Raw genomic sequence first — 20756 nt, forward strand, 5'->3', positions numbered from 1 at the left:
GTTCGGGAACTGACAATTACCTTTATCAATAAATAATCTCGACGAAGACGGGCCCGTTGCGGGGCTTCCCACGGGCCCCCGCTGGGTATTTAAAACAATTTCACCCTTCGCCTCGCTTCGCCCGCCATGTTACGCATTTGCATGCCGGGTATAATCCGAGTAGCTTGTACCACGCGGGCACGTATAATTCCCGTCGGCGGCCGCTCGCCGCGGACACGCGTTTTTATTCATACCGCAGGTTACAAACGGAAGTAGGCACAGAGCGCGTTGTCGGTAGCTGATCATCGCTAATAGCACCGCTTTACCCCGGAATGCTTGAAATATATCTATCCGACGATAGGTAATAATCGGTTGCCGCTAATTCCACGTCGTCGCCTCCACGTACCGCGCCTCTGTCGAAGGCACGGCACTCGGGGGAGCCGCGGGACCGAAAGACGATGCTCCGGGGCCACCGGCGGGTAATTCCGACTAATTCTTACGGGCGATCGGGAGGATCGGGGCGAGACAGGCGCGCCGGGCCTCCGGATTCTGCCCGACTCCCCGTAATCGGCGATACCACCTCGCTCGCTCGCTGGGGCATAATGGGATGGAATTAAGAGGAGACGTGCCCTCTGCTAATCTATTAATTCCTCGGGCTCGACGGCCATCCCGCTCAACCTTGCCGCGGAACTGAAGATTTAAAGTGAACTTCGAGCTCGGATTTTCGATAAAATCGGTCATGGGTACCGTCGCACTGTATTAACCCCTTTGGATTTTTGGTGAAAATTTGACGGTTTTGAAAAGTGCTTGAATAAGTTGGGAGAGGAACCAAATGCGCGCAATCTGAACACGCTGCGAGCAACGAGCCCAGATTCACAGCCGAAAAATAAGAACATCTCTTAGTGTTCCCTGAGTTGTTTTTCGAACGTTGCTCTGGATGTCATTTTTTTTTTACAAGGGACTCATTTAGTCTATCAAAAGTCTCACTCATTGATTCTAGACGGGAAAATTTCGGGGTTCGAAAATCGCACAAATAGTAATGCTGTCCCAGTCGAACGACGGATTAAAAGTTACAGCCAAAACAGATCAAATAGTTTACTGGGTTCGGAAAAAGGGAGGGGTACAATAATCACAAACCTATTACTATCAAGTTTCAGCTGTTTATTCAATGCGCCTTAGTTTTAGCACATGTGTTTAGGCGTCAGTGTGCAGTATTTTAACAATTTGCCACAAACTAATCTAGTATTAAAGACAAATGGACGTGCAAAATCAAGATTGAATGTCACATATTAATTCAGATTATTTTAGTAGGAAAATGGAATGCAACACACTCCATTTTCAGCACAATAAGAGAATTATTATATCAGGTCGTCATTGTTATAGTTGGTAAGTATATTTCAAAGTTTCGGCTTGCGTACAATCGTAACGTGAGATACGGGCATAGTATATACCGTATTGTATCGTTACTATTCCTTGCAATTTTTTGCCTATACGTGCAAGATTTCAATGCAATGCAACCACTCTTCTTATTATTCGCGCGCCCTTTGCCAATGAAAATCGTAAGGACCATCAATCAACGTTCATCGCTTTCAAGGATTGTTTTTTGAGTGGAATATTTCAGGTTCAGGACACCGTGATTGCTAAATGAACGTTACGTGCATCAGAACCGATTTCCATACCGTTCCAACCGTTTCCCATTTCTTTGAAATACTCGAGGTATATGGAGGACGAAGTATGCGTATAGCCCCGGGAAATATGTGTATAAATTATTGAGTGCCGCTCGTAAACGTCGTCGAGCAATGCGCCCGTGAGTATCGAAAGAATGCGTCCTCAATTAACTTTACCCCGTATTGAGATTTGTTATTAGTTACAAATGTCATTAGATAAACTCTCTGCAGGTTTCGTAATATGCCCGGCACATATAGATGTAGATATAATGCACAGTTATATTATCGTAAGGTGGTTGATTTATTCAGCTCGCAGCGTCTATAGGCTTGGAAATCGAGAAAACCGAGAGTACATTCCGCGCGGTTATCTCTGCACCGTTCTTGTCCACCGAGTGCAGCCGTACACTTGCAGCTTCTTCCGGTGATTAGGGAAAATTTTCGTCCTAGACACGTCCTTAAGAATCCGAGAAAAACCACAGCCGCGAGTAGACGCACCGCATAATGTGGCTTAGGGTATCTGCACCAATTCCTGCCGGCGCCGTAGACTCAAACTCTTACATTAGTAAAATCTTTGCGGGCTACTCGCCCTCTCTCTCTCTCTCACTCTCTTTCTCTCAGCTCCGGAGAGAGGTTTAGGTGAGTCATCATGGAATGCGTCGACGGACGGCGTCAAGGAGGAGCTCCAGCTAGGACGACGGGCAGCCTCTTATCGCGAGAACTAAGAGTAAACATTCGTCTCGCATCGGCTTATCACTGCTACTTGTACCCCGCCAACCCCACGCTACAATAAGTAAACCCATCCGTCTTTTGGCCCTTAGAACGGCCGTCGGCCGTACCTTTAACCCCCGTATGTATGCGGCCCTACAGGCATACGTACGAACTCATGACGGCTCGTTGGCAGCGGAGAGACTCTTTCGAATCGCCTCTAATTGATCTCTGTATCTCAACTTTTACCGCCAAATTCACAAATTCACTCTGTTGTATCGCAGAAGCTGTATTTCTACTTCGGAAGCGCGTACGATCAAATCCGCGAAATCAGATTGCACGGGCGGATTTGAAAATGTCTTAAGGGACTTTTACACTCGGGAATTCAGTTTGCGTAACACAGATGTAAGTATACGACAAACGATAAGTGGGTATCCTTGAATTTGAGGAAGAGATCTTGACGGGCATAAGATCGATAGGTGTCTCCTTCCATAATACGGATAAGTGATGCTCGTCCACGGAGAGGAACGCAGACACATCCAGCCGTCGGAAGTTGCGCGTTGTCTCTCGAAGCAGGTATGAAGGTTTTAGCTCCTAATGCCTACCGATTAAGCTCGACACGGCAATCTGCCGCAGCTGGGCCCTCGTCCTCGGAGGGTCACAAACGACATTCAACCGGCCGAAAATATGCCTCTCGGCGCGAAGGATTCCGTGTCGGGCTAATCAGACGCCTGGGCGCCGTGACATAAATTTTCGAGGACCTATCAGCCCTCGTGACTTCACCTCGTCTCCTGCAGCGACGATCACTACTTACGGACGGAGTGAGCAGTCCTCGCGATATTAACATTTTCAAACCCCCCGCGCACCTCATCGTACAACGAGTTACGAGTGGCGCGCATGAGGTAGTTGAACGGGCTACGAATGCAACGAGTTTGGATATGCACGTACCTACACACGAGCCGTGGGCAACCGGTGAGTCCGGACTTTACTATTACAGAGACGGTGGGTAGGTGGGTAGGTAGGTAGGTAGATGGGTAGATAAGGGGTGGGGGGAGGACTGGCGCTAGGGCTCATTACGGTGATTGGCAGATTCAATTAAGGTCCAGCTCGACTCGACGGCTCCAGTTTGAGGTCGCGCCGGCTTAACCCCGGCTAAATAATATTAATAATAATCAGCTCATTACCAGCTCCATTAATTATATTCGGTAAGGCGAGAGCGGTCCAGATTCGAGTCGGCCATTCTACACCGCGAGGATATGAAATTGTATCACGGTGGTCCCTCTTCGTACAAACAACGATATTACCTTATACATATATCCCGTAGGTATACCAGGCATGATACGACCGGCATTCGAAGCGTTAATGGGGACCGCGCGCGTTTCACCTAGTCGTATTGTGTAATGAATACGATTATACGCTGGTATGATTTGTTGTTTGTAATTGGGTTCGAGGAGCTGCTCCGGAACGAATCCATCAATACGCGGTCCGTCCACACGCTTCCTGGAACATGGTACAACCTATACCTACGGATCGGGACAACTCTACCCGATACCTACTCGTTGCTCCCAGTCTGACCTGGGAACATACGAACTGTGCGTGCGCGAGTATGCGCGCATCAATTACGTTTGATGGTAATTGATTTTCGAACTTGCACAATTTCGAGATGGGTATTGGTACCCGTCGTATCGTGAGGCGTGGCCGGGCAGTAGGTACGGCGCGAAAAAAGTAATCGGCAGCCGATCGATTCGGGTCAATTGTATACTGCAGCGAATATCGAGATACCGAAACTTTGGGTTCAAATTTTTATATTTCGTTAGACTCGCATGCCATGCAAAAGGATTTCCATCGTCGGACATTCTACTCCGTCATATTTTCCGCCACCAGACAGCGTTCGGCAATGTGACTATACCTGTGTAAGTGTGTATGTATAATGCTTCCACGCAGAGGTCGGTCGCAACCGTATGCGCGTGCTGATCACTCTCTCTCTCTCTCTCTCTCTCTCCCTCTCTTTTTTTTTCCCTCCTCATCGCGATCCTCCGAATGCTCCGAAGGTAAGGAAGGGGCGCGGGGCCCCTCGGAAACCGATATGATTTACGCGACGCGGTCCTTTCAGTTTTTAGAACAATGTTGTTTGTTGCGCTCTCGCTAATGGCTGCCGCGGGGGCCTTAATTATAACCAAATACGGGCCAATCAGCCCGTGGGGACTGACCGGGTCCCGCCGCTCGGGCTCCGCGGCGTAAAACGTGTGTGCGCCGCGTCGGTGTGAGAGCGCGATACCCCGAAGCTGCCGAGGGTTGCGGGACGCGTGTATGGGTAGTTATATCGTGTCCCGGTTATGGGTACGTGTAGGTACCCTGCACCTTATACCTCCATACACGAGCGCGATACGCCGCGATGGCCCCGGCTCGTTAGCACGGGCCCGTAAATCAAACCGCAGGGGTGCCAACCGCTAATACCCGGAGGATCGTTCGCGGTGTGGATCGCGCACGGCCCACGGTAAACGTTAGAAATATCTCATCCGTAATGAGTTTGTTAAATGGATTAAATGTTGCGCCTTCCCGCATTATACGAGAACCCCTGCATGCAGGTTATACGTATAACCCGTACATATTCCTCGCGATCGCTTGCACGTACAGATCCACGTAAATCCACGCCGGCCGCAATCGGCTCGTCCCGGCTGCTGCAACCGAACACGAGCGAGATGAAAATTTTCCGCGATGTCCACGCTGCGTGTAACAATGTCCGGGCCTGCTCGTACGGCCCGGATAATTGGGCCCCTCGACTCGAGCGCGAGGGGCACGGTAGGCCGATCCTTGACGCGCCACGCGCTAAGATTTACCGTGTGCCGTACGCTCTTCGCGCTCGTAAAATAATCAATAAAATCCAAACTGAGCCACGGCGCTTGACGCGCGTTCGTGATTTAGAGAGCGCCCCGTCCTGCCGCCTGCTTGCCGCGACTCTCTCCTCGACTCTCATCCTCGCCCTCCCCCAAGATCGTCTCTACGTACGTGTAATATCAGTTTTTCTTACAGGTACCGTCGGTTCCGTATAACTTTCCGTATACGCCTATCCGGTATAATTCTTACGAATCCAGTGAACAGGTGATTTGCGGTTCAAGCCCCGTGTAACCAGCCGCGGGGAGTCGTGGCATGCACGCCGCATTGATTCGATGCCGCGCGGCTCTGTGAAAAAATCATCTTTATTATTCTTATTATTACTACCTACCTTTTTTTCATTCGGTACTCCTCGCTCCCGCGAGGCGGAGATGCGCGTCGTTGATTGGGCGGCTCGTTACCCGCCAATTAAACAGCATGGCGTATGCCGTCTCGCTGGTTCGCGGGGTTTCTTCATCACGGCGCTAGCGGTCGGGACTTGAATGTCGCGGTATCCAGCCAGGGGAAAACGATGTTGCACTCTGCCTCACGACCGGGTAAATATTGGCTCGGTATTCTCGGTTATAACACGCAAGGTATCAAATTATTGAATTCATCCAGTCACCGCGTGATACGGAATTGCTTTCTGTAAGAAGTTCGACGGTGACGATGACGGAACCAATGAAACGAAATTATCTGCGGAAATTTCGATACCTCTTACAGAACCCTTTGAAAAATTATACGACATTCGACATTCGATGCTCCATAATGCCTTCCAATGGACGAATCTTCATATTCGAAACTTTCCACGGATCCAAGTCTCTGTGGAGATTTTTAGTTCCGACTAGTATTTTTTGAAATTCTGTACCTATCACGAGACTGCAGAAGCAATCGATCCAACCGAGCTGTTTGTCTACCCGTGTATCACGCGTATTATTTAGGCTTGACCAACGAGAAATAAAACTGGGACACGGGTCGATAGAGCAGGTTAAGAATAGGGGCAAATAAAGCGATCTGTCGCACTCCCCCCCGATACGCAACGCGGCAGCGAAACTTTCCGGCCGTGTACTGACTTGCAATTTAAATCGTCCGATTCATCCCGTAATTCAGGATACTTCCAGGAAGAATCGCCCTCTTCGTGGCGTTGCTTGAGTAAGGACGACTGTTTTATTTTTGATTTAGCTTCTTTCACTTTCTTTTTTCAACCCTTTATCTACCTAGTTCGAGGCTCACTCCTTCTGGGAAGCATCGAATGGCCGCATCCTTCGCAGGACCGGACAGTGCAACTCAATCCATTTTAACAACAACTTAATCCACCAGGATGCGAAGGGTTGGGGTTGAGAATCTAGCCGCACGGATAGAAAATCGGTGGAAGGGGTGGGTGGATGCCCGATTGGAAATGCTGCTGGCAGCGAGTCATCGAGGTAAGTAATTAAATCTGGAAATCGCGATTGACAAACGAACAGATACCAGATTTGAGACGGGGTTTAACGATACAAGGCGACGACTTTTATACACTATGCGGTTCGCGGAAAGCATCGGTCCAACTCCGCCACGTCTTCATTTTTTCAAATCGAATTCACCCTCGCTTCCAAGGATTCATAATAACCGTACCTTTTGTTGTACTAATTGTGTGTTACCAAAGTACACACTGTGCCGAGAAATCCCATTCACCTGTGGGCTGCGAGCAAAAAATCAAACCTTTTGTTAGGTAACAACCGACCGCCGGTGTAACTTCTCCGTAACGTGATCAGCGCAGCTCGATTCTCCAGGACTGCAGCCTCCTCAATCGACCCCTGCAGCTCAACTTTGTTAGCGTTTAAAATTACTGGTTCGAAACGCGCCTTGGACTTACAGGTGTATTTAGATGCGGAAGAAATAAGGTACGGCCGTAAGATCGACTTATCAATTCGATTTTTCATGTATTCATCTATCCACGTTTCCGCTGTTTATATCAGCAAACGAAAGTCGTTGCAATGATACCGAGGAAAAATTCATGTCAATACCTACTTACATTTAAAGCAAATCAGCAAATTACCTTAGGCAAATAACGCGAAACGACGTTGGAATTAAGAACAATTGTGACTCACGAATTATATAAAAGAAGATGTAATAGAATAATAATAATACTATGTAACCGGATGAAATAATGATTGACCGTACTTATATTAAATTTGTAAGATGTTTAGATTAGTATTATTGCCATAATTCTTAGTGTGTAAGTCAGAATTCATTGTGTTTCTGAAACTCAAATTGAGAGGTTGTGGGTTGTCCTATTTCGGTCATAATTTGACTGATTTCAAATATTGCTATAATTAATCATTTGATGCCTCATATCGACGTAATATTGCGAATGAAATCAATTTTGTGCAGTCTCACGTCGCTGCGAGCAACTGAACGAACCGTATTTTTTTTTTTTTAAGTTTACCATGTTACAGTCATAGGAACAGTTGATTTCATTTTGTATTAAAACAATTCTTGAGGTGACACCGATATTTTCTCATTTTGCTGCAACTCTTGCAAGTAGATCCCTAAATATGAGTTTTAATGTTTTTAGAATACTGATTCAAACGGCGACCGTTATTCAGTTCTTACATTAACAAAATTACAGAACGAGATGAGGAATAATCAAATTTTTTTTTCATCTACGTCATACAGGGATGCTTTATAAGCATGCAATTTTTTTATATTTTTATGTTTTTGGTGTTAGTTTCTTTATCAGATAATTCAGTTTCGAGCGCTCTTTCGTTTCACAAAGTGCGAATAACAACTTTTCATTTCTCACTCAGTTTTCCGACCTTCGTCACGACGCTGTGCTGACCCATTCACAGCTACAGTAGATTTGAAGTCTTAGTTTACATAAAATATCACGAATAACGCTTTTCCATGATGAACAGGTGGGATTCTCCCCTCAAGTGTCACTGGGCTGTGGACTCAGTGCCGAACATGGGATTGTTGAAAGTAGATTTTGCGGCCTTGTAGATTGGATTTGTGCCCTGTAACAGCGAAGCAATGTCCCGTAGCCGATTACAGACAGGAATAAACGTTTTTTTTTCAACGAAACGTTGCGAGTAATCTTTTCTCAGCAAAAGTAATTCTGATTCGGACTTATCAATGCCCCATAACACGTGATTTGATTTTTTCATCTATAATTCAGGGGAAAAATTCGGTTGGCGCCAAAATCAATCGACGTCTAATAAGCGGAATAAAAATTGGGTCAGATCGTGTCTCACCCCTTCGTAAGTAGCGCATACGCGTTCCTTTTCAAATTTGACGTATTCTCGGTGATCGTGGAACATCGTCACTGCTTTCCAGGCAAGAAGACCCAGCAGCCCAAGAAAGAGCGTAAGCAATATCACTCCCGCTGCCGTGGCTGTAAAAAGAACAACGCGTTTTTTGTTTTAACTTTCTACTCTCACCCCAAATTCACGAAAAAAATATGCCGGGTGAATCACTCCACACCGTGAAGTTGACTTATACGTAAATAAGTATTCTGTAGACCGTGCAAATTAACGCATAAACTTACTTAGCGGGCTGAACAAAGGAAGAGCACTGCATTTCTTTTTCTTTTCGGCAATTACTGTGTCAAATCGTTGGTCTCCTCTTTGGTAGCCTCCAACCTCATACTTGAACGCGAAGGTACAACCATTGTCGTCGGGTACCACACACTTCTTATACTTGGAATCTGCCTCCGGCTCGTCGATTGTTTCAACCTGAGGTATTGGTATCCACATACGCATCGTTAAGCAATTTTTTCTCCTAGTCATTGTATAATTGAACTCTACGCGGTGTGTACGCACCGACGGGATTGACGTTCTTACGTACATACAGTTAGTCATTTTTATACCCACCTTTTCGGACACTTCAACGTTTCCGCACTGAGTTGAATCGCAACCATCTCCGACCACAGCGAGTCCAGTTTTGTGAACATAGCACTCAACACAATCCTTCAAAGTCTCGCAGTACTGATTCGAACACGTCTGTAAAATTCAGGTTTATGATAAACGATACCTTCCTCGGTCTATCTTTGAAAATGTAGAATTCGTATAAATTTTTACTGATCGATTCGTCGATGTCTCATCATATGAATTGTCACGGACCGTCCACCGACCTTATCGAACGTGACATGAGACATGAAATTTCCCACACGATTTTCTAAAAACATTTCTACAGTCGACATCTCGACCATACGAGGTATTTTACGTACCGGACAGTCCTGACAGTATTGCCCGGTTCTTCCCTTGGTAGTGTCGCATTCGCAGATACCGCATTTGCATTCCCCGAACCCGCTGCACACCTTCTCAGACACCGGGTTAATGCAAGTATTGGACGTGCTGCACTCGCAAGAATCACCGTTCCAACCCGGCTTACATTTGCACTTACCGCAGTAGCACGTTCCCCGCGATGGACCACCGCAAACCTAAAAAACGTGGAACGTGGTGAAAGCCTTTTAATGGTAGAGATTTTTTAATCAAGATCTCACCTTTAGGTTGGACCGCGGGCATGAGAAGTTGTCGCACTCGCAAAACTTCCCCATATATTTATCACCCTGTTTTGGTCCCGCGAGGCACTCGCACTTCCCACAAACGCATTTGCCACGATTCTTTCCACTGCAGGGCTCCGCTTTCGTGGCGTTGGCAGGTACACAGCCGGTGGATGATATTTCCGTCACTTCGGGGCCATTTCTTGGGCAATAGCAGTCTTTGCCTTGGAAATATTTGTTGCATTCGCAAATACCACAGGCGAGGTTACCTTGGCCGTGGCACTCAGGCGCGTTGGCCTTGAAGTACTGCGCGAATAAAAAATGAAATTGAACGTAAGGACTTCGTCAACATATAGTAGTGACTTTTGCCATCAATCAGAGGAACAAAGTTTTGTTAAATTTAACACTAAAACGAGATTGGATCTGAACATTTCTGTGTCGTATATGTTAATCTATACTCACGTATCCTTCAATATACTACACTGGGAAAACAATCTTATTTACGTTATTGAACAATTTTTGAGTAACTAATTCCACCCCAATCGCACGGCGCTGACCAAATCGCTTTACTTGCAATTAGTATAATGAAATTGAACGTCTGTGTAGAATCTTACCCCGTTGTCAGGTTTGGAACACGGACAATCGCAGATTAGATCGACTTCGATCGTCAGTCTTTCGTCGACTCCCTGCGGTTTGATCTCGATTATCTGGTGCCAATCTTCGGGCCGTTCGGGACACTCGATGGCCTGCATGCGACCGTAACGAAATCATAAAAATTAAAGAGTATCAAGGTATGCGATTTCAATTCATGATCACGACATTTTAATTTCCCCACCTTTATAGAAATCTCAAATTGCACGGACTTATTTACACGGATACCGCCGCATTCGTTAGTCTCACTGAGTGGAGCCGACTGGTTCATACAGCGGGAGAAAAATTTGACTTCGATGAATTCTGGGTGGCTACTCGTCATCGTGATGCTGTTAGTTAGTGTCTGAAACAGGATTGCAGCGAACATTCGTAACTCTTCCACAAACCCTAATCGTCACTCCAGTGAAGAATGTATACGCTACCTCGTACTGACTGAGGATGATATCCACCACTGTCTTATTGTCAGACTTACTGTCGAGGAGCCCGACGGAAGAACCGTTGATACGCAGGCTCAAATCCCGGTAATTCTCACTCACAGCTTTGGTCACGTCGAATATAACGTTAATGCTGTTCTTTTGAATTTGCTTATTTATCTGTAATAAATAATTAATCAATCTCTAGGCTTGCAGTCTGCATTCTATCCCACCCGGTCTTCTGAAGTATTGCTTACCTGCGTTATGGAGGGATAATCGAGGATTTCAGCGTGTGTATAGGCACCTTTTTCGTCCAAGTGGCACGTCTCGTCGTTTGGTTCAACGATTCCTGCTAGCTGTAAAAATTATTTCTCCGTTTGATTACTTGTCACACCTTTGAAAGGAAAGTATTCCGTTTTTTTCAGAGAGTGCGGCATGGTCTGGAGTAGCTCTTATTAATTAAGACCCATCACTCCCGCCACTCATCTCAATTTGGTGGCTTTATTTACAATGAGTTTCACTTTGAATCGACGTACTGTAGTGTATTACACGTATATCATACACACCTTGCCATCGCCAGCTATGTGATATGTGGCATCGGATGAGTATACCAAAAGGCGACGCGCATTCTTACGCCAACCGATATCATGCTGGCAGACTATGGCTTGCATTAATCCATCTAAACCGCCTTCTGGGACGTCCAGATTAGCAGAGATTTCCGCCTTTTCTACTTTTGTCTGTTAAAAATACAGGACTTGAGTGATACACGGAGATTTGACGTATTAACTTGTTGTAGATGTATCGGCAGAATCGCACATACCGTAAAAAGTGAGACATCCGTGCCCAGTTTCATTTGATGCTTGAATTCATAGGGTAAAGCACACGGCGTCCCATCCTTCAATTTGCACATTTTTAAAAGCCTGAAATTAAAAAGTGATACATCGAGAGAGAATAATTTTTAATTTCATAAATATTATAGTAGAATATACATATTTCGGATTTTCAATATTTTTCGCATTAGCATTTATTTCTAATTATGTTGATAAAATTGCATATCTCTCCGAGGAAAAATATCAATTCATACATCTATTGTGTCATAGGCAGAATGAGAAGAAAAATAATTATGCAGGCGCATAGATATTTATAGATAATCACACGATGAATAAACTCAAGACTCATTCATCCGAATGAATGAAAAGGTGAAGAATGAATTTCTCAGCCTAAATACTAATAGACACTGTTAACAATTCGAATTTAAAGTATGACGTAAGTCTTTGATATTTAACAATTTTTACAGCTTTCCAGGCTTGTCATCAGTTCAAGATTATCCTTGATGCCTACCATTCTCTCTCCGTGTTTGTCATAGGTAGGACTACCTTGTCGATGAAGCTACCAAACCCGAGATGAAAATTGGAGGTAAGTTTGCCCATGGCTTCTACCACCTTTGCGCCTAACTTAGCAAGATTGTTTCTATAAGGTTCCATTGATGCGGATAAATCCATGAGGAAGTAGAGATCGACAGGGTAATCATTGGCTTGCTGATAAGATATGTTTATGCGCAGCTCTTCCTGACGGCGCAAGGATATCTTTACGTGTTGCGGCTTCACCTGGGTTTGATTATTTTGCTGGGAGGAAAATGGATCATCGTTCAGGACCAACGTCTCGTTTTTATCCACTACCAAATCTATGCGACACCATGATTCACTGTTGAATTTTCGGTGCGTGCAGCGTGGTTGCTCGGGGATATTTTCAACGGCATCCTCGGACTTGATTGGTCGCTGTAATGCAACGAGCATACGTACGTTTTTAAAGAAATAAATTTCAAACTTGACGTGATAAAAAATTAAAAAATGATGTAGGTATCCAACGAGCATACGCGGTGAAACTTTTTAAATTACCCGGACTTCCGTTTATTGAACGGCAATCTCGTGAACATGAGAAATACCATTGCTGTATTAAGCTTCCGTGAATCGTTACACAATTTACACTTAAAGCACACTCGTTGGCAGTTTCTAACTTCTTCAATTTTCTCTAAATTTTGCGTCGGAAAGATTCTCAACTGCGAAACGATCCCATTGATTCGAATGAATGTCAGACGAAAGATTATGTAGTTTAGTTGAATCGAACGCGGAAAGTCTTACGAAGACTTCATCATCTTTAATTCAGGAATAGCCACGGTTTCTATCTCGTCATTGGAAAATTCCAAAATTTCAGCAATCAGCGGTGCAGCAGAGGTCTAGTGCGCTGATTTTTCGAACACCCAGATGTCGTTAATCCGCAGCATTGTTCTTGGCTCGAATTCCTGGTTCTTTCAATACTATATATATATGTATATATATGTATATACCTATAACGCATTCAATACTCACAATATCTGCACACCATACGCATTGCGGTGTCCGGATGCATGCCGCGCAGGTTTCTTTAGTCTCGCAGGAGATGTCTTCGGTGTCCGGGTAGCCGTATGCAACTATTAGATGAATAGACACTAGGCACACCAGCACCCTGACTCCCGGCTTAAGGCCCATCGTTCAAGTCAACTTCGCTATTACTATATCGTTCTTATTGTTTATTTATTACTGACTATTACGTAGGCCCACAATAATTAAAAAATCTCAAGTCCACCTTGCAGATACTGCTCTAAGTACCGTGAACTGTCAGCTCATATCGTCAAGTGAAGACTTTACGACAAGGGCGAGGCACGGGTGACGAGAAAACAGCGGAAGCTGCGGTATGCCCCGGAAGTATGACGCAGCGATACAAGCATAGCGTCAGCGTACAGTTTTGATTGCGTTCAACCTCCACAGTGTCACTTCTGCGACGAATTAGCCTGCACTTATTTATCACACGTATACCAACTTTCAACACAACACGTGATTTGCGGTGGATTTATCAAATCGCTGAGTGTGTGTGACATTTCTTTCCTTTCAGTGCTCCGTTTTATTCGATTATATAATGTATACTGGAGTTATTAAATATTTAATTGTATTGTATTGAGCTATGATAATATCGATTATTTTTTAACGATACGAACTATTTGACTGTTACAAATATGGAGCTAATTATGGCACTATGACTTCACGAGGAGACGTATTAGGTATAACGATAGATTACATTATATATTACATTACGTAGAGTGTTTTATAACTTGGAGTATAATTAGAATAATGCGATTCGCGCGGAGTTACGTGGTTTTGCCAAGGTGCCGAGCTATTTTTCTATCATTGCGCTTTGTCGTTTCCTGAAGTTGTTTATTCAAATGTTCAATTCGTTTCCACTCCGAATTTCTGCTCTGATTCGCTTTGTTCCTGCATGGTCATAACATTTTATTTACGAAACTGTATAAAAATTTTACTATAGGGTTCGTCACAATTACCAAGCATCTTTGAGCTTCTGTAAATCCGTTACACCTAATTCGTGACTCGGTATCGCGCTTACAATCCCTTCCTTTATCTCATACTTGGACATCAGAGCTTCGACTTCTCGATCAACCATTGCGATTCCTTCCTGAAATTCTTGGTTTTCACGTCTGATATTGCCAATGGCCGCCGTTGCATTATCCGTGGACTGTATGGAAAAATGAAGAGATTATTCATAACGTGAATATAATCCACAACCGATGATGTCTAGTTGACCTACTCACGTAATAGGTCAAGGCATTTAAAAACTTTGGCACCGCCTCCGCAACCCTGTTTTCGAATATCACTCTGAAAAATATCGAACGAATTTAATCCATTGTTCGTACCATAAAATTCCATGTTGCGTGATGGGAGCCCAAAGCGATGTAGTACATATTCTCAACGCACCGAAACATCTCGTCTTCGATTTTTCGGTGAATTAATTAACCAACAAAAACTAAGAAAATAGGTTTGAACCTCTACAGTACATTGTGCGTTACAGCAAGATGCTGAGAAGTTTGTAAAAGAAATAACGAAAAAATTTGTCACATCTGCCTCTATGGAGTTGATAAAGGTATTTCGCACAGTCAAAGAACGCCCAACGGCTGGTAACGCAGTTTTAGATATAAACATATTATCATAATCACAGTTCATTCGTTCGCAGACTTTGGGTCCGATCCGCTGCGCCGTTTATCCCCTTGATCTCCTCTCGCTTCTTGCAGAGGAGTATCCTAGACGCTTCGATGGATTCCTCGTGGGTTACCTCCAGACCGCGGAAGTGTTGAGACTTCTCAGTGGCTGCAGTTTCCATTTCGTCATATCGCCGAAATTTACGCAGCAATTCGTACGACTCTTCTCTCAGTTTGTTCTTCTGGTTGTCGAGGTTCGCATTCTGCGGATAAACGGTTAACGGTTAGTTCGATTAGGGTTACCTACAACCGTTCTTGTCCAACTCACAAACCTTTGGCCTACCTACGCTCGCCAACTTACCTTCAGTATGGATGCGTCGATCCTAGCCTTTACCGAGGACTGGCTACGGGCTAGTGCTTGTGATTCCGCCATTCAGCTTTCTTGACTCGTCTCAGTGGTAACAGCGTGTAATTCTGCGAACGCTAAATCTTTTATCACGTCAATTAAATCCACCGTGCTACGTTAATATCCGGCGTTCCTTGTATCAGGTTATGTAGAAAAAAACAAAAGATATTAGGGTGTAGAATAAACAGCAAATAAATTGCTTGCGGTTAGGCGTTTACCGCGCTGCCCCCTTATTGATAAAAAAGGTATCTGCGCGGTATAGCTATCGGCGGGTTGCCTTGGATCAGGCGCTATGCACAAACTTCAAACTACCTTAATCAACTCTGTTTAGTCTTGAATCATATTGAACGTTGACTTATAAAGACAGTTGCCCTAATGGACTTTGGTATGACAACCAGAAATCGTTACCGATTTCGACATGATGCTGGCAGCATTCACCTTCCGAGTAACACAGTCTTCGCAATGGTAAGCCCAAGCCAGTACTTAGTCAGTGTGTACTTACCGACTTGTCGGCGATACAAGAAATCAATAATGCGAGAATAAATTTTTTCCAAACTTCGTAGCAAAACAGTGATTTAATTGAAGTATAGGTACCCGAGAGAAGAATGTACATATAGATCATAAAAGATAATGGATCAGATGTAATAATGATGCAGAGACCAAGAAGTATATGTGTATGTGCGGTTCACGTACGATATTAATATATATGATCCATTTACGATTAATACGTCATACATACTGTAAAATTTTATAGTTTTCCAGGAGACAAACTAGATTATCTACAATAATGCGGCTACGATATGAAAACAGACGAATTATTGATTTCGAAATGGGATTCTATTCGACACGCGCTAGATGTATTCCATAACATTAATATTCATAATTATTCCAACAACTTTTCATTTGCTCTCTCGATCTTAGATTATCGTGAGAAGGAATCAAAACGCTGTTTTAGCTAGTCGCAAGTGAAGACTCTACGTTGGGAGAGAAGCAGAATTGTTTTTCGAGAAGTGTTTGTATGGATGTGTTCTATTACTGAGAATGTGAGGTGGTTAGCGGTGGTCGTTGGAGGTGGTCGGAGGTGGTAAGGGGTGGTTACAGGTGATCGAGGTGGACGAGGAGAACTAGGTGGACGAGGAGGACGAGCATTTCTGCGCGGTGAGTGTAACATTTAATTGCAATTGTAATTATATTTTATCTGAAATTTTTTACACTTGTCATGTTTACAATGAATTATTTCAATTCATTTTTTGCGCAAGTTCGAATTCAGTAGCTATAAATGCGCTGATGAGCTTTCTACAATTATTTATTATTTTCTCATAATCTTCTCGGTAAAATGTGTCGATAAAAAGATTTTATAAGTCCTTACACAATATTTTTAATGTGTTCTGATACTAAAAATATTAATTTGTATTTAAGATATAACTCGTGGTGGTTTGCGGTGGCTGTTGGGGGTGGTTGGCGGTGGTCGGAGATGGCCGAGGAGGAGGACGAGGAAGACGAGGATTTATGCTCGGTGAGTGTAACGTTTTTATAATATTTGATGGCAATGTTGATTATATTTGATATATAATTGTTCAAACTTGTCATGCTTACAATAAATTATTTCAATTCATTTTTCCCGCAAGCACAAATTCAGTAGATATAAATGCGCTAAAAAAATTTATTATATAATTGATTAATTAATTAAGTACATTTATCCTTACACAATATTTTTGATGTGTTCTTATACTGAAAATATTTATTACTATTTCAGGTATAACCCGAGGTGGTCAGCAGTGGTCGTTGGAGGTGGTCGGAGGTGGTTGCGGGTGATCGAGGTGGAGCACGAGAACTTATGCTCTGTGAGTATAAAATTTTTATAATATTCAATTAAGTAGGAGTAGGAGTAGATGTGGGATCTGGGGTAGAATCAGGAATGGGAGTGGAATCAGCAGGAGGAGCGGGAGGGTAGGGTATATTAAAGTAGGGTAGGATAGGGTAAGATAGGGTAGGGTAGGGTACGGTAGGTAGGGTAGGGTATAGGGTAGGTTAGATGCTGGGTAGGTTAGGTTAGGTTACCTGCTGAAAAATGTCGAAAACACAAGTTCTGGTTTTTTGGCTGTAACTTTTGATCCGCTGCTCGCAGCGTATCGGGACTGCACTTAATCGATTTGTCTCGCGAAATTACGTCGGAATAGTGCCAGAAAAAATTTATTCCAGCTCTTTTCAGAATCCCAAAAATTTTCGCCAAAAATGGAAAGGGGTGTTGCGAACGGCCCTATTGGACTTTCGCGACACGCGCTTGGCGGCAAGCTGCTTGCTCAGCGCATTCCTCCGGGAATCGCTGCCCCGCACACAACCAGATGAGTCAGGAAGTGCACCGATACCGAAAGGTGGCGCGATGGCTACTCTGCAGAATAACGCCCCACTACCGACGAAACCGAGCTGTAACCGGTAATCCGTCGACACCATCAAATCAGTCGTAATTGAGAAGTGTAAGATCATCGAGATCTCAGCCTAGAGATTAGTGAGTGGTGCACCCCATCGATCGAACCGGCCGCTGGAAAGGACCTCCCATCACCCAGGAACGGCAACGTGGAGACTCTAGCTTTCCTGACGGAACGGCTGGGCAAATCGGTGGTGCGTCCTAAGAGTCTCCCTCGCGCTACCCAAGGTGGCCCACTCCTTGACTCACCTTTTCCTCAACCGTAACATAGTACTTAGTCATACTAAATTCGCTCTGTCACATTTGAATAGTTTGTTTGATTACGCTACTCGTTCTTAATCTCTCTTTGTAATTTGCAATACTGTACTTAATATAATTCAGTATACAAAATATAAACCGTTGTGGACAAGACGTTTCCCATCTATTTTTCTTGTCCATACCACTGGGATCCTGTCACCCAGAATCCCAGACTTTCATCACAGCAGGTGTGTTTACACTTTCTACAAGCGAAGCCCAAAGTAATCTATTTCTAACCGCTCGGAAAAAGATTATATATATATATTCTTTCCAAGTCACGTTGATCGAGATCGTTCAGATCATCGTCTGCACGTGAGGCAGACGGGTGAGGCCTACTTTTGTATTCATTTTTGGAGCTGAAAAGTTTTGGTCTCAGATTCGATTTGAATGACCCTCTCCTGACTAATGGGACACCCAGGAACTAAGAAAACGCAGCGAAAAAAGCGTGGGATCAACAGGAAAGAAGTTACGGAGGAAAAGGCACCTGCTGAAAAATGTCGAAAACACAGATTCTGGATGCGTTCATCGCAGCGTATTGTGACTGCGCCCAATCAATTTCTCTGGCGAAATTACGTCCGAATAGTGCAGGAAAGAATTTATTGCAGCACTTTTCAAAATCGCGAAAATTTTCGGCAAAAATGCGGAGGGGTTGGCCTTACTTTTTCTTCAATTTTGGAGCCTAAAATTTTTGGGCACAGATTCGATTCAAATGACCCTCACCTGACTAATTGGACCCTCAGGAACTCAGAAAACGCAGCGAAAAGAGCGTAGGACCAACAGGAGAGAAATGGCGAGCGAAAAAGCACCTGCTGAAAAATGTCGAAAACACAGGTTTTCGTTTTTCGGCTGTAACTTTTGATGCGTTGATCGCAGCGTATTGGGACTGCGCCTAATCGATTTCTCTTGCAAAATTACGTCCGAATAGTGCATGAAAGAATTTATTGCAGCACGTTTCAAAATCGCGAAAATTTTCGGCAAAAATGCAAAGGGGTTAGCCTTAGTTTTTCTTCATTTTTGGAGCCGAAAATTTTTGGTCTCAGATTCGATTCAAATGATCCTCACCTGACTCATTGGACCCTCAGGAACCCAAAAAACGCAGCGAAAAGAGCGTGAGATCAACAGGAGAGAAATACGAGCGAAAAAGCACCTGCTGAAAAATGTCGAAAACACAGGTTTTCGTTTTTCGGCTGTAACTTTTGATGCGTTGATCGCAGCGTATTGGGACTGCGCCTAATCGATTTCTCTTGCAAAATTACGTCCGAATAGTGCATGAAAGAATTTATTGCAGCACTTTTCAAAATCGCGAAAATTTTCCGCAAAAATGCAAAGGGGTTAGCCTTACTTTTTCTTCATTTTTGGAGCCGAAAATTTTTGGTCTCAGATTCGATTCAAATGATCCTCACCTGACTAATTGGACCCTCAGGAACCCAAAAAACGCAGCGAAAAGAGCGTGAGATCAACAGGAGAGAAATGGCGAGCGAAAAAGCACCTGCTGAAAAATGTCGAAAACACAGGTTTTCGTTTTTTGGCTGTAACTTTGGATGCGTTGATCGCAGCGTATTGGGACTGCGCCTAATCGATTTCTTTTGCAAAATTACGTCCGAATAGTGCATGAAAGAATTTATTGCAGCACTTTTCAAAATCGCGAAAATTTTCGGCAAAAATGCAAAGGGGTTAGCCTTACTTTTTCTTCATTTTTGGAGGCAAAAATTTTTGGTCTCAGATTCGATTCAAATGACCCTCACCTGACTAATTGGACCCTCAGGAACCCAAAAAACGCAGCGAAAAGAGCGTAGGACCAACAGGAGAGAAATGGCGAGCGAAAAAGCACCTGCTGAAAAATGTCGAAAACACAGGTTTTCGTTTCTCGGCTGTAACTTTTGATGCGTTGATCGCAGCGTATTGGGACTGCGCCTAATCGATTTCTTTTGCAAAATTACGTCCGAATAGTGCATGAAAGAATTTATCGCAGCACTTTTCAAAATCGCGAAAATTTTCGGCAAAAATGCAAAGGGGTTAGCCTTACTTTTTCTTCATTTTTGGAGGCAAAAATTTTTGGTCTCAGATTCGATTCAAATGACCCTCACCTGACTAATTGGACCCTCAGGAACCCAAAAAACGCAGCGAAAAGAGCGTAGGACCAACAGGAGAGAAATGGCGAGCGAAAAAGCACCTGCTGAAAAATGTCGAAAACACAGGTTTTCGTTTTTCGGCTGTAACTTTTGATGCGTTGATCGCAGCGTATTGGGACTGCGCCTAATCGATTTCTCTTGCAAAATGACGTCCGAATAGTGCATGAAAGAATTTATCGCAGCACTTTTCAAAATCGCGAAAATTTTCGGCAAAAATGCAAAGGGGTTAGCCTTACTTTTTCTTCATTTTTGGAGGCAAAAATTTTTGGTCTCAGATTCGATTCAAATGACCCTCACCTGACTAATTGGACCCTCAGGAACCCAAAAAACGCAGCGAAAAGAGCGTAGGACCAACAGGAGAGAAATGGCGAGCGAAAAAGCACCTGCTGAAAAATGTCGAAAACACAGGTTTTCGTTTTTCGGCTGTAACTTTTGATGCGTTGATCGCAGCGTATTGGGACTGCGCCTAATCGATTTCTCTTGCAAAATTACGTCCGAATAGTGCATGAAAGAATTTATTGCAGCACTTTTCAAAATCGCGAAAATTTTCGGCAAAAATGCAAAGGGGTTAGCCTTACTTTTTCTTCATTTTTGGAGGCAAAAATTTTTGGTCTCAGATTCGATTCAAATGACCCTCACCTGACTAATTGGACCCTCAGGAACCCAAAAAACGCAGCGAAAAGAGCGTAGGACC

The 20756-nt window shown here is 43.9% G+C and overlaps 2 protein-coding genes and 1 long non-coding RNA gene across 3 annotated transcripts; 1 reads left to right on the top strand and 2 right to left on the bottom strand.

Moving 5' to 3' along the window:
• Positions 1-7600: 7600 nt before the first annotated feature.
• Positions 7601-13450, bottom strand: LOC124212021 (integrin beta-PS-like). The gene is made up of 14 exons (XM_046611695.1): positions 13142-13450; positions 12114-12550; positions 11593-11692; positions 11339-11509; positions 11030-11128; positions 10782-10952; positions 10544-10702; positions 10323-10454; positions 9709-10014; positions 9433-9645; positions 9077-9205; positions 8752-8938; positions 8459-8598; positions 7601-8221 (listed from the first exon to the last, which is right to left on the bottom strand). Exons 1-14 carry the CDS (start codon positions 13298-13300, stop codon positions 8144-8146), a joined length of 2481 nt encoding a protein of 826 aa, XP_046467651.1. The 5' UTR covers positions 13301-13450; the 3' UTR covers positions 7601-8143.
• A 251-nt stretch (positions 13451-13701) lies between these two features.
• Positions 13702-15232, bottom strand: LOC124212485 (uncharacterized). The gene is made up of 5 exons (XM_046612559.2): positions 15161-15232; positions 14818-15062; positions 14416-14479; positions 14149-14339; positions 13702-14080 (listed from the first exon to the last, which is right to left on the bottom strand). The coding sequence occupies exons 1-5, from the start codon at positions 15230-15232 to the stop codon at positions 13957-13959; spliced, it is 696 nt and encodes a 231-aa protein (XP_046468515.2). The 3' UTR covers positions 13702-13956.
• Positions 15233-15926: 694 nt separating this feature from the next.
• LOC124212487 (uncharacterized) lies at positions 15927-17967 on the top strand. Its single transcript, XR_006881662.2, has 4 exons — positions 15927-16363; positions 16625-16721; positions 16962-17049; positions 17418-17967. It is a non-coding gene; the product is annotated as an uncharacterized lncRNA (long non-coding RNA).
• The last annotated feature ends 2789 nt before the right edge of the window (positions 17968-20756 follow it).

Source organism: Neodiprion pinetum, chromosome 2 (assembly GCF_021155775.2).
Source record: "Neodiprion pinetum isolate iyNeoPine1 chromosome 2, iyNeoPine1.2, whole genome shotgun sequence".
In the NCBI taxonomy this organism is placed as follows: domain Eukaryota; kingdom Metazoa; phylum Arthropoda; class Insecta; order Hymenoptera; family Diprionidae; genus Neodiprion; species Neodiprion pinetum.

What these genes read in the sequence shown, in the direction of transcription:
- LOC124212021 (XM_046611695.1), bottom strand. Translation starts at nt 13,300, where the DNA reads ATGGGCCTTAAGCCGGGAGTCAGGGTGCTGGTGTGCCTAGTGTCTATT. An exon ending in ACATAGCTGGCGATGGCAAG is followed by an intron (nt 11,129 to 11,338) that starts GTGTGTATGATA and finishes TAATTTTTACAG; the next exon opens with CTAGCAGGAATCGTTGAACC. An exon ending in GCCCGCGGTCCAACCTAAAG is followed by an intron (nt 9,646 to 9,708) that starts GTGAGATCTTGA and finishes CACGTTTTTTAG; the next exon opens with GTTTGCGGTGGTCCATCGCG.
- LOC124212485 (XM_046612559.2), bottom strand. Translation starts at nt 15,232, where the DNA reads ATGGCGGAATCACAAGCACTAGCCCGTAGCCAGTCCTCGGTAAAGGCT. An exon ending in AGTCTGCGAACGAATGAACT is followed by an intron (nt 14,480 to 14,817) that starts GTGATTATGATA and finishes GATATTTTTCAG; the next exon opens with AGTGATATTCGAAAACAGGG. An exon ending in TAAATGCCTTGACCTATTAC is followed by an intron (nt 14,340 to 14,415) that starts GTGAGTAGGTCA and finishes TTTTCCATACAG; the next exon opens with TCCACGGATAATGCAACGGC.